This window comes from Populus nigra, chromosome 9 (assembly GCF_951802175.1).
Source record: "Populus nigra chromosome 9, ddPopNigr1.1, whole genome shotgun sequence".
Lineage (NCBI taxonomy): Eukaryota > Viridiplantae > Streptophyta > Magnoliopsida > Malpighiales > Salicaceae > Populus > Populus nigra.
Genome location: NC_084860.1, coordinates 13,171,397 through 13,184,242, shown reverse-complemented (window position 1 = coordinate 13,184,242; position 12,846 = coordinate 13,171,397). Strand labels below are relative to the sequence as shown.

The following is a 12,846-nucleotide window of genomic DNA, read 5'->3' as shown; positions in this document are numbered from 1 at the left end:
ATAAGAACTTGAAATAAGCCCACTCTTGATTAATTTGAGAGTGTGATTCACCTCAAATTTCTTATGGCACTAAAGTTTATTATTTCTGTTTAATTTGTTACCAAAGAGTTTTAATGTGTTTTAATATATATTTTTAATAATTTTTATGAATTTATAAAAAAATTATTTGTAATTATTGAAACTTGTGGTTAATAACTAAAACTTGTTTTGAATAGTGAACAACTTTTATAATTTGATTTTAAACCTTTTGATATACTAAAGTCAATTGATTTTTATGTAGAATTTTAATACATATAAGGTGTTTCATAAAAAGTTTTTCTATACGAATTAATTTATTTGCTAGTTTCTCAGTTAATAATTTTTGATAGCTCCTTTCTAATCATGCTTATAATACTTCTTTACTTTAAATTAAAGCATTTTTATAATTGCCATTTGTTTTATATAATTATTTTTGGGTATTTAATTTAAAAAAATAGATATTTTATAAATAAAACAAAAGGTTTTCATAACACAATTATAGTGTTGGGTGATTTTAGTTAGTGATATATTTAAGTTTAGATTAAATTAGGAATTAAAAACAATCTCATGTATTATATACTAGTAATCATATGATTTATGGTGATTGTTAATGTAGGTAGTTAGGAATGCTTGGTTGTCTCTGAGGCTAATTTTTTATTTGTGTATTAGGTAAGTAATTGTTTATTTTTTTTAGTTAGTTATTTTGAGTTAAAAAAATATATATTTATGTACTAAATGAATTTTTCTTATTAAAATACTTATTGTTTTGTAAAATTAGGTGAATCAAGCATGATAAATGATTTATAAATAATATTAAGTGTTTTATGAAAGTATTTTTATGATTGCAAAAGTGTTTGAATATGTTTTGTTTTTTGTGAACATATTTGCGGATTGAATATTAATTTTAATTTGATGGACTATACTTTGGACCTTGTCTTTAGAGATTATATATTAGTACTTATAGACATGCTTATCTAGAATTTGATACCTAATCATAGGGTAAAATATGACTCATTATTATCATGGTTAGAATAACCATATGCTTTGGACCTTGCTTTTAGGGGTTATATTTTGGCTCTTATAGACATGTTTATTTAGAATTTAATATCTACTTACAAGGAAAAATATGACTCATTATTACCATGGTTAGAGTGATCATACATTTTAGACCCGATCTTTAAGCGTTATACATTGACATCTACAAAAATATTTACTTGGAATTTTATGCCTAGTTATAATAGAAAATATAACCCATTAATGTGGTTAGAATAACTATATGCTTTGGAACTCAGCTTTTGAGGGTTATTTATTGATACATGTTTATTTAGAATTTTATAACTATTCATGGAATAAAATATTACTCATTATTATTATGGTTAGAGTAATTATATATTTTAGACTCTGTCTTTGAATGTTATATATTGGTATCTATAAATATATTTATTTAAAGTTTAATATTTAATTATAAAATATTATTACTATAATTAAAGTAATCATAATTCTGTAACTCTAAATTTAATTTCGAATATGAATATGCAATCAATGCATGCTGGGTCGAGAACGTGCGTATTTTCCATCACAGGATCACGATGTTAAAAAATGCTGTCAAGTGAATCATGTTCATGACATCACTCTTCAACTCAACAATAATCCTTAAAACTATTAAGGACTATTAAAGAGGTCTCTAATAACAGGAGGTACCCAAGTGGTTCCTAGCGATAAAAACTGTCACTGAGTGAAGTTATTCCAGCTTTTGCACTTCTTCAAACTCTCTTACCAGCTTCCTAACAACTTCTCTGCAGCATAAACACAACCTCATTTGGTTTACAAACATCACCCATGCACTCTCGGAGAGTCCCACGACTTTCAAATAGGACTTGTTTTGCTGGTTTCCAGCCCCGACATGCTCATTCTCCAGCAAAGAAATAGCCGTCTCATCTGTAACATAGAAGCTTGTCTATCTTTGCGGATTTAGAACCAGGTCAGCAATATAAAAAACTCGTGCATTTTTCTTGAAACAAAAGAATATCTCTTGTAAAAGACACCAACATCTTGACCTTGCATCCAGGGATCCATGAATTGGAGACCCGCTGATTTAGTTAGATCCCTCGAGAACAAGAAAACCTTTGGATATATATATATATATATGCCACTGTTGTTATATGAAAAATCGAGTAAAAATGATATCGTAGTGACAGATTAAAGTTTATATCAGAACAATTTCATTTTGCTGCTTCCTTCCTCTTTCCTTCTGAGTTTTGGAACACAGTACAGCAAATACAAACGAAGGCATGCTACACTATTAACTTGTTAGCTAGACGAAGTACCAAATTCTCACCCTGCAGTTGGATAGCTTGGCCCCTTTACCTACTCTTATGTAAGTTTTATGCTGACAGAACAGAAACAATGTCACAGGTGCATTAAACTTGTCCCTTCTACAAGTAGGGTTATGGCATCAGTATTCTCAAAGTCCCTTCATAGACCAGAACCCATGTGTGAAAGGTGAACTCCAATGTACCAACACCCCCACTGCTCAACTACCTATTTAATGCCCTTTCCCCTCGTATTCATTGCAAGAAAATAACAGTGTAATCTGTTGTTATCTAGTTATGGTTTTTCTTCTTTGATCATCAGGCATCCCTTTACATAGAAAACATACCATGGTTTTCCAATTAATCACATTACCTACCCCATAAGTTACTATGATCCTCTATATCAGTATCACATATCGAAATGCAAGGCTTCGACTTCATCAAGAATTACTGCAAGCGAACACTTACCTGACTGATCCAACACAATCATGAAAAATATTTAATAGAACAAAGCCGCTAGCCGTAGTTGATACAGAAAGAAACAGTACAAAACTTTCGTAGAGAACATAACATTATAGATACCGGGCCATTACAAAGTCATTTTAATTCCATTATATTCCAAATTAAAAGCATAGATAGTCATCATACATTAACTGGAAAATCCTAGTGATACTGAATACCTCATACGTAACAACAAGATAGATAGATACACATATCCTGCCCTAATATCAGTCCAGTTGGCACAATCAGAAACCCGAATAATACAGAATAAACCCGAATAATCAGAAATCTGAATAGTACCAGAGAATCATTGAAGAACAAAGATGGAAGATAATTTAATAGTTAACATACAAGGGGTGCACATATGCCTTTTCAAACTCAATAAGTCCACATGCAGTCAAGCTCGGTAGGACCCATTGCCACCCTTCCACCAGCTCCCATACCAGCACCGGTACCATCAAACCTTCCCTCTTCAGGGTTCACCATCCAATTCATTGCAGCACCACCGCCATGAAAAGGTGGTATTGCCGCGGCAGAGGGTGGGGAGGAAAAAAAGAATGGCAGCTGAAGATTTTCCTGAAGAGACCTCAAACTTGGGAAACCATTGGCACCGGTGTTTCTTGGGAATCTTGAGAATGAATCGGTCATTGGAGGTGGAGGCAGTGGAGCAAGATCAAAGTTATTACTGTTATGCTTGGCTGCGGCAGAAGCAGCAGCTGCGATGGTGGAGAAACAGGACACGTGCTCGTGTTGAGTGTGGCTGTCATAAGAGCAGCTGTCACGGTCATTGAGAGTAGTGGTGGATGCAGCAGTGGTAAGAGTAGTGGTAGCATCAAGGAGGGGAGGGAGGGAGACTGAAGATGGGGAGCTAGCTTCTGTGTAGAGATTGATAGTGGTGCTGAAGCGGTTTTTCTTGGGGGCGCTTCCGCTTCCGCTTCCGCCGCTCGCAGCTCCACTGCAGCTCTTCTGAAAGACTCGAGAGATTACCCACTCGTCCTGACAAGGATTAAAGTTTGAAAATGTTAAATGCCATCATTGCATGTAGTTGAAATAGTGCAAAACATCATACAAATATAGATATGATCACTTTGCAAGAGGTCTCAAAATGAAAGCACTTGGATCACGTTATTTGTTAGCCCAAAGACAATTATCACGACTACAAGGGAATATGCCAACACTTTTCTCCACATAATATCAGATGCCTATGATTTTCCTTGAGGTAAACAAGAATATATGATGATTGTTAAAATTTGAAGTTCAAAACAAGATCACTTAGTCAAGCGTGTGGGAAATGTAAACCTAAGCAAGCATGCAAGTCGTATACAACTATGCAACTAAATGACTGAATAGTAATCAGTAGCCTCTGGAATAATGACAAGAATAATGATGCCGAAATGCTGTGATCTGTCTAAATCCCAATAAAGATGAATATTGAGTACTTTCTGCTAGATGATACCCTAGGCAAAATAATGGCATTCCTTTTCAGCCCCTTAAATGAAAATAGCTACAGATCATTCATTTATTGTGGAGACCATAACTACCATGAAATTATTTGCTAGAGTAATGCTTGAATAATTTGCTTTTCCCAAAGAATCTTGGAGCAAGTAGAAGCGGTACGTCCTCCATGATATTCAATGATATAATCAAACTTGTCGCTAAAGCAACTACAAAACCTAAACTCTTTCTTCGATGCACTACCGCAACCCTAATCATGAAATATGGCACCTAAGACTGAGGTCACTAGCAAGTAGAACTCGTATAATAACAGCCAGAAACATGTATTAAACCCTAGAAAACAGGCTTATCTTACATGGCTTGAAGAGAAAATAAGGTAACACAAAACACAAGTGCTCGTTTATACCTTAGAGCACCTAGAGAGGTAGTGGTAAGCAAATTTGCCTTCAAGGCGATACTCATGCATAACCCAGTTACTTTTCTCTCCTTTAGGAGCCCTCCCTCTGTAGAACACCAATGTCTTCTTCATTCCCACAAGTGCACCGGTCTTTGAGCTATAAATCTCCCTATCTTTCCCCGTAGCCTTCCAATAACCAGCTTCAGTGGCTCTATTAGTTCTCAGCCCAGTTGGGTACTTTCTATCTCTCAAGTTAAAGAAGTACCACTCTTTCTCTCCCATTTTAGCTTTCCCTGCCACCACAAATCACAAGGAAACCAAAAGTTAGCAGCTTTTTGTGTAAAATTGAAAGAATTAGAGAAGATAATGCATCTTAATTACCTGGAAGTTCCCATGGCTCACACTTGTTGAGGTCAACTTCAGCGATGGCCCTACCGGTGAAGTTGCTGTCCAGAACCTTCTTTAGGAGATAGTAGGTGATAAGCTCTTCATCAGTTGGGTGAAACCTAAATCCAGGAGGCAAATGGGCATCACCACTGTCAAAGTGGTGGTAGCTCTCCATTGAAAAACAAAAACAGAAGTCAACAAATTGACAAACAGAAGTCGAGCCAAAGCTTAAGAGAAAACCCAAGAAAGACAGAAATTGCAGAGGTTCCAAGCTTTTTCAAGAATCTACCAAAACCCACATCGTAAAAAGTCTAAACAATGCAAGGCCGTGTTAGTTACTACAAGGGATGTACACGAATTGTTACTTAGTTGTCTAATTTATGAGACTATGGCTAGTTATAAGACCTGAGAGGGCGAGTGGAAGCGTGTGTGGGTTTATAAGGGGTGGTCTCGTGGGGGATGTGATGAATGGAGGGTGCAGGGTGAAAAAGGCGAAATAATAGTGTGAGAGAAAGTATGATCTAGCTGGCCTTGGAAAATCTCTCTGTGTTTTCTCTGCTCTGTCCTCTTCTGTCTCTCTCTCCTACTGTCTATAGGAGCTATGGATATGATAAGGACCATAGGAGAGAGGGGGAGGGTGATGTATGTGTCTGAGGAGTGGGCTGTGGGGTTCTGTTTTAGAGTATGCGTGCGTGCGTGAGAAGTGTGCAGGTATTCTCTGTCAGTGAAGAAAATGAAGGGAGGGAACAGAAAGTAGTTTTTATGAGAGAAGTCCTTTTGAAAAAAACAAATACATTCACAATTTTTTAAAAAAAAAGAGAGAGAAGATTTTCACCATGAATCGATAAAGCTGTTTCATATCTCCTCTGTCAGCGTAGTACATAGATTAAATTATCAATCTTGACAGAGACATTGTAACACACGCCATCGCTCTTTCTCCTCCAATCTCTTCTATCGTCTTTCTTTCTTCACTTTTCTCTTCCTTTGTTTAGTTTTTGTTCTTTATGGGATTCACTGGTAAAATGTTTATCATCTGATTTTTGGGATTTTTCTTTTCTGTTGTTGTTGATTTATGGTGATCTTATCGAGCTCCAGATGAAAAGGATTCCCATGTAATTGGCTCGCTCTGTCTGCACTGCAAAGTTTCAAAAATACCATACCTCTAATGATGTGGATTTTCTGCCCTCACAGTTTTAGCTTTTTGCTAGTTACACATGCACCATTACATTTTTATGCTAATAAGGTACGATCACAGCTTCGACACATAGGACAAAAAGATTTCCCCAGGAGTGGTAGCTAAAGGCAAGGTGGCAAAATAGCTTTTCCCACTCTCCACCTCCCCCTCCCCCTCCCCCTCGTTCTATCTAGGCCTTTCTAGCCTCCTGCAGCTATTAAACTGTTGGCTTCAGGTGATGTAATATTTCTTAGTGTTTTGTTTTTTACAAATTGAGAGCTCCGGAAATGTTGTGGCCGCGGAAATTTGAGTGTCCATTTGAGGCTATTTTGGGATATTAACTTTGGAAGAACAAATTAAAAAAAAAAAAATGTTTTGGTGAAACATCGTAGCATCATGAATTTTTCACGTTTGGTATTCCTGAAATGCGATATTTAATTGTTATTGTATTTTTAAAATTGACATGTAATTAATATGCTGTTATAGAATTGCGATAGTAAAGGTGGTCGTAATTAAAAAAGTATCATATTAATTAAATATCATGATTTTAAATTATAATATCAATTAAATTTAATAACTATTTTAACAGTCATCTCGTGAAAATACAGTAGCAAAATTCCCCAGTATTCAGCGTATTTTGAAGGGTTATTATAAGATTTATTGTTGAATTACATAATGGCCCCAATTTCAGTGGTTATTTAAGTTGTTCTTCAAAATATATTTGGATAGGCTGCTACATATCTAGTAACAGCAAATATGTTAAATTATTATTAAATACTCTAATAGCATGTACCCTAAAATTACAAAAGCATTAGCTTAATTGTATTTTTAAAGTTATAATTAGACAATATAAATACATATAATTACAAGAAAACATAGCATTATCTACATCCTAATAGAAACTGAAGTGTAACCCCCATAGTCTAGGAATTTGGGGTGGACCTATATAGAGATACTCCTAAGATCATAGCTGTTATTAAATAAAAATGAGTTATTTTTTCATGTTAACAACAAACGATTAAAATATAAATAGTTATTTTAAATTCTTTTATTCATACTTGTAGAAGTAGCAGACATTCCCAACCTGTTTAGCTATATTCATGTATGTAAAACATTGATGCATGTACAAGCATACCAAGACAGCAATCCCCAACTATATCTGGGAATCATATCAAAATCCTCTAAAAGCGTTAGATAAATCAAAGGCACATATCTTCTTGTGAGGTCTATGAATAATAAATTATCAAATAGATGTAGTATATATGTTCTGACATACCTACATAACATATTCAAATGATCAAATTAATTAACATATTCAAGTCATAATTTAATGCATACCTCAGCAAGAGCTCCTCGTCATAATCACTTTGTGATGTGATAAATGTCTCTTTAATCAATTTATGATATATGCTACCCCCTTTAATTCAGTAGAAAGGAATGTCAATCCAAATATATGCTCGTATAACATAACAAAATTACACATCCTAGTAGATGTGATTGTTCGTTCATCAATAGAAAGTCTAAGCAAAACAGTAACACCTTGTTGTTTCAGTATCATTTCCCCATGCCTGAAGTGGAATCTATAAGTCTCACGTTTCCATCACTCAATTAGTATATAGATCAAGTTGTGGTTAAGCTTGATGTGCTCTAGATAACTGATGTTTAAAAAACCAGCTCGAAACACTTAAAGTTAAACCCTTTCGTATAATTTCATTTGCTTATGTGTCCGAAAATAAATTGTAACTTCATCCTACATAATAATTTAAAATATATGTACATAAATATATAAATATCTTTAATGTTAAATGATGAAATTATTAATTAAAGTTAAATACACTTAAAATCCCGACAACAATATCATTCGATTAATGTCCACACTACAACCATAGGACAAAAATGTTAGTGGGCTTGAAAGGCATGCATTGTGACTCAAACTATCGATAAACATAGTCATGCACTCCAGGAATGTCAACCTCATAATGTGTTTACCCACCATGAGAAGAAGATTTGCCACCTCACGTGTTCGACATCATATGTAATAGTACTTATGTTTAATATGAATTTTGATAAGTTTAATATGTTTATAAAAAATACCATAATATATTTTTAAAAAATAATTGTATTGTTCAATGTAAGTTGTTGAATAAGACTTGTTTTCTATTATTACACATACCTCATCTATAATGTGCATAAACCTCGTTTGCATCCATTTGGTTGTGCAAACAAGCAGACATTCGTTGACTATGTCTAGGTTTCCATCTAGATGAGCCTGCTTCAACCCAGGGTCTATTATAATCACTCCATTCTAACTTATCTAGTAATGAACAAAATGACATGCCATATGCTGATTTGTAGCTGCAAATCATGTATTAATCATCATTAAACTATATAAAGTATAAGTGATTCTCAACGCAACATGCAAAAATGTGGAACATGGATGGTGAAATGTTTGTCATTTACCACTCGTGTAAGTTTTATCATTCAATCTAATTGTCTATTTGATTTCTTTTACAACACCTGGTTTAATTGGGATGTTGACCTGGAAAACCTGTTGTTCGGAGTTGAACAACATTACAATATGATCTCTTGATATTGTCAATTCAATTTGAATTATTGAAGGTCAAATTATCCCACATTGAATAAAATCATTTGTTTCACATTTCATTTTCACCTAATAACTATTATATTTGTAAAATATCAATTGCACTAAAGCATAAACATGCATTGTATAAGCATTTTTTTTTCATAACATGATTAAATGATTTTAAAATATTGGTTGCCATATTATCATACTGATGACCATCATCATACAAAGTGTCTTCTTTTGTTTTGGTTCCTGTTTAAGCCTTTCTTAATAAGCTAAGTCCAACTTACATATTCTTTCATACTATAAATCAGATTTACATCTTAACGGTTCATAATACATCCTTATCAAAAAATTTTATAGATAGGTCTTTGAATGTATTATTGAAGTTGCTAACAAAATATCAGGTACAACACTAATGGTATCCAATAGGTTCACGCTAAATTTCTTTTACTTCATTCTTAATGCATGCATGTTTGTATGATATTATATATATATATGTTCTATCACAAGTAACGTATCTCTATAAGTAAAGTAAAAAACCATATCTAATTGTAATTATTTTCTTCATCAACAATTACAAAAGCCAAAAGGAATATCCATTATTTGAATTAAAAGCAACTGCAATCAATAATTTTTCATCATATCATCCATACAAATATATGCCATCAATACTGATTAGTGGCCTATAGTACTTGTAATCTTCAATACACAGTTCAAATGACCAAAAAATCTTTCAAATACTATTATAATATCATTAAGATTTCCTTTATGCTTCTAATCAACAACCATTTTAGATTTGATTCTTTTATTTCCAACAATAACCTTGATGTTTTTTTTTCAAATAACTCCTCATATGAACAAAACAAATACACAAACACTTTTTGCTTTGCAACCCATGCTTTATCATATGATATTTTATACTTATAATGCAATTCTATTTAACCATGGATGCTTGCAATTGTTATTGAAAATATACTTAATCACAAGGGTTGATACAATAGTAGCAATAAAATTTATATCAAATTAATGATGGTCTTTTTAGATAAAAATTGAGTATAAGTGTGTGGCCATTTTAGCTTTTATATCTTAAATAAGTTTGACCTTTTATGGTATCCTCCATATAAATACCATTTATATTTTAGTGCTTTCATATATTGTAGTTGAACAAAGATCGAGGTTGACTGTTGAACTCGATATTCAATTGAATATGCAATGTGCTACCATTTAACTACATTAACTAAATCATTTTTACTAATAAATGTTTGTCTAACCTCTAAATCATAGTATTCTAGCAAACAACTATGATAATGTCTAATCATGGGAAACAACAAATATAGACCCAATAACGTCTCTAAATTTAGTAACAAGAGATATTATTTAATCATCAACATCTATCATCATATTCAAGGTCTAATGTCTCATCATCTTTATTGTTATTATGCTCATAATAGTCAAATCCATGGTGATTAACAAATGAATTGTCAAGCATAGTATCATCGCTCATTTATAGCAAATCATCTGATGATAAATTATTTTTTCCTTTACTAACTGATCTTGAAAGACAGGCAAATTGTGATGGCTTATACCTATTCGACCAAAAGTTAGGACACACAATCAATTTGGTCGACTACTCACATACAATATCACTATGTTTAATTCACTTTGGATGAAATAATCCATCATTGTCTTAAAATTACCAACATATACAATCGGTACAAGATAACACTGATATTCTACCCAAGTCCATGACATATAATTTTTTTCATTTTCGCATATGATATGGAGTAACTTACTACTGCCATTGTAGGTGATACTATTGCTCAAATCAGGAACAATAGTATCATCATAATAACATAACATAAAGATGCTATAATTTTTTTTGTAAAAAAAAAAGAAATAAATCTAATTTCGTTCAATGGGATATAATTTTAAATAAATTATATTAACTCAACTTTAATTGTCAAAATTCATAGCAAATTCAAATCAATTTCTAAAATTTAATGTAATGCATAATTCACCAAAATTCAATATAATTTATGATATCAATTCTAATTGATATTTTTTATACTCAATTGCATGAAATCAAATCCAAATTTATAGAAAATTCAAACAATTCAAAGAAAATACCAAATTTGATAATTTATTCACAATTCAATGCAACATGTAATTAATCAAAATTCTATCTTATTTATGCTCTATTGCATGAAATCATCAAGCATAACTGATAGCATTATTAGCTAAGTCCAACCAATTTACACAAAATTCATAATTCGATAACTTATCTAAAATTAAATGCAATATATAACTCATTGAAATTTTTAATTCCTAATTGATGTTATTTTTATGTTTAATTGCATCAAATCAATCATAATTATTGGCATTCATAACTAATTTATCATTAATTCAACCTAAATCCTAAACAATAATTTCATTTCAACTAAACCAATCACAACTTAACTATAAAACCCACATAATTAATAGCAATCTAGTATGTTTACCTTAATTTTAGGACTAGAAAGTATTGGGGAGGCGGCAACAATGATGATTTTTTACTGTTTTTTAAGAGAAAAACATCCTAAGATGTTTAAAGACTAAGATAATTTTGAGTTTTGAGTGTTTTAAAGGAAAAACAAGTGATTGATGTGTTTTTTTTAGTGAGAAGAGGGCTGCTGGTGTTGTTTTTAGAGAGAGGTGGATGCCATATCTGTGTTCTTCGATTTGGACAGAGATTTAAATTTCACAACATGTTGTGTTTCAAATGCGCAATATGTTAAGTTGTCACCTTTCTGATGTGTGATAACTTAAAAATATGTTAATTCACCAAAGCTTTTTTAAACAATATTATCCCACTCAAAATTTTAATTAAGTGTGCTAATTTTAAAAAAAATCTCATTTGATGCTATAAACATATCAAAGATAATAATTAATGTCCCTCCTCGTCTTGTAGTCTTAATTATTTGTGATGTGTTAACTTTAACGGTGTAACTTAACTGGTTAACCTTTGAGTTTGCTCTCCAAAAGCCACCAGTTAGAGTGCCACAAACCTCAGGGCCACTGGAGGCTTATATCGCGGGTAGCTTTAGAGCTTTGGGGAATTAGTCGAGGTGCATGTAAGTTGACTCGAACACCTTCGGTTACCAATATATATAAATTATTTGTGATGTGTTATTATGAAAGTCACTGAAGACTTACATAGTCGATAACTTCAAAGCTTTAGAGGATTAGTCGAAGTGCGTGTAAGCTGACTAAATTATTTGTGATATGTTATTATGAAAATCACTAGAGGCTTATATGGTCGATAATTTTAGAGCTTTAGATAATTAATTAAAGTGTTTGTAAACTTACTTGAACACATTTAGTTACCAATATATATATATATTATTTGTGATATGTTATTATGAAAGTACTTAATTTTTTACACAGCAATAAGTACCCTTTGTCTTATCCGTTTGGAATTATTAACTTGACTATGACCGTGATTTTTAGTTGTGATTGTGAATTTGAAATGTTTAGTAATGTTATAAAAGCTAATATCACAATATTTTCTATAACTTTTTTAAACAAACTCTATATCCGGTCTATTTTTTTATAGATTAATTGAGAAATTCTAGACTCACGACTCATTTGAGTTGGATTTCTAGTTAAACTGATGGAAAAATTAAGCGACTTAAAATTGTTCAATCCAAGGAAGTTTTGAATGATCTGATAAAATTTTAAATGACCTGATTAATTTGATTTAAATGAGATCAATATCTTGTAAAAAAAACAAATAAAATGTCATTATTCTAGTGAAAATAAATGAATAGATGATCCACAAGTTAACCTGATTCAATTTTTTTTTTCTGAATCATTTCCAGTAAAAGATGTGACAACTATGCCCTAAACTGTGGAGGCATCAGTAATTACTTATGAAAATATTGTAGATGCTGAAAATATTGAAGATAGTGAGAGTGCGGGAATCTTTAATATTCATCTCAGTCATTTGATTGATCGATTTAACTGTTCTATCTGTTCT

General features: G+C 32.3%; 1 protein-coding gene across 1 annotated transcript; it reads right to left on the bottom strand.

The window, feature by feature from the left end:
• Positions 1 to 3,099: 3,099 nt before the first annotated feature.
• On the bottom strand, positions 3,100 to 5,595 carry LOC133702707 (protein CUP-SHAPED COTYLEDON 2). Its single transcript, XM_062127036.1, has 3 exons — positions 5,065 to 5,595; positions 4,693 to 4,976; positions 3,100 to 3,827 (listed from the first exon to the last, which is right to left on the bottom strand). The coding sequence occupies exons 1-3, from the start codon at positions 5,243 to 5,245 to the stop codon at positions 3,210 to 3,212; spliced, it is 1,083 nt and encodes a 360-aa protein (XP_061983020.1). The 5' UTR covers positions 5,246 to 5,595; the 3' UTR covers positions 3,100 to 3,209.
• Between the last annotated feature and the right edge of the window lie 7,251 nt (positions 5,596 to 12,846).

Bases quoted from the DNA above. Each gene is read 5' to 3' on its own strand.
- LOC133702707 (XM_062127036.1), bottom strand. From the start codon at position 5,245: ATGGAGAGCTACCACCACTTTGACAGTGGTGATGCCCATTTGCCTCCT. The intron at 4,977-5,064 runs GTAATTAAGATG...TTGTGGTGGCAG, and splicing joins TGAGCCATGGGAACTTCCAG to GGAAAGCTAAAATGGGAGAG. The intron at 3,828-4,692 runs GTATAAACGAGC...AATCCTTGTCAG, and splicing joins ACCTCTCTAGGTGCTCTAAG to GACGAGTGGGTAATCTCTCG.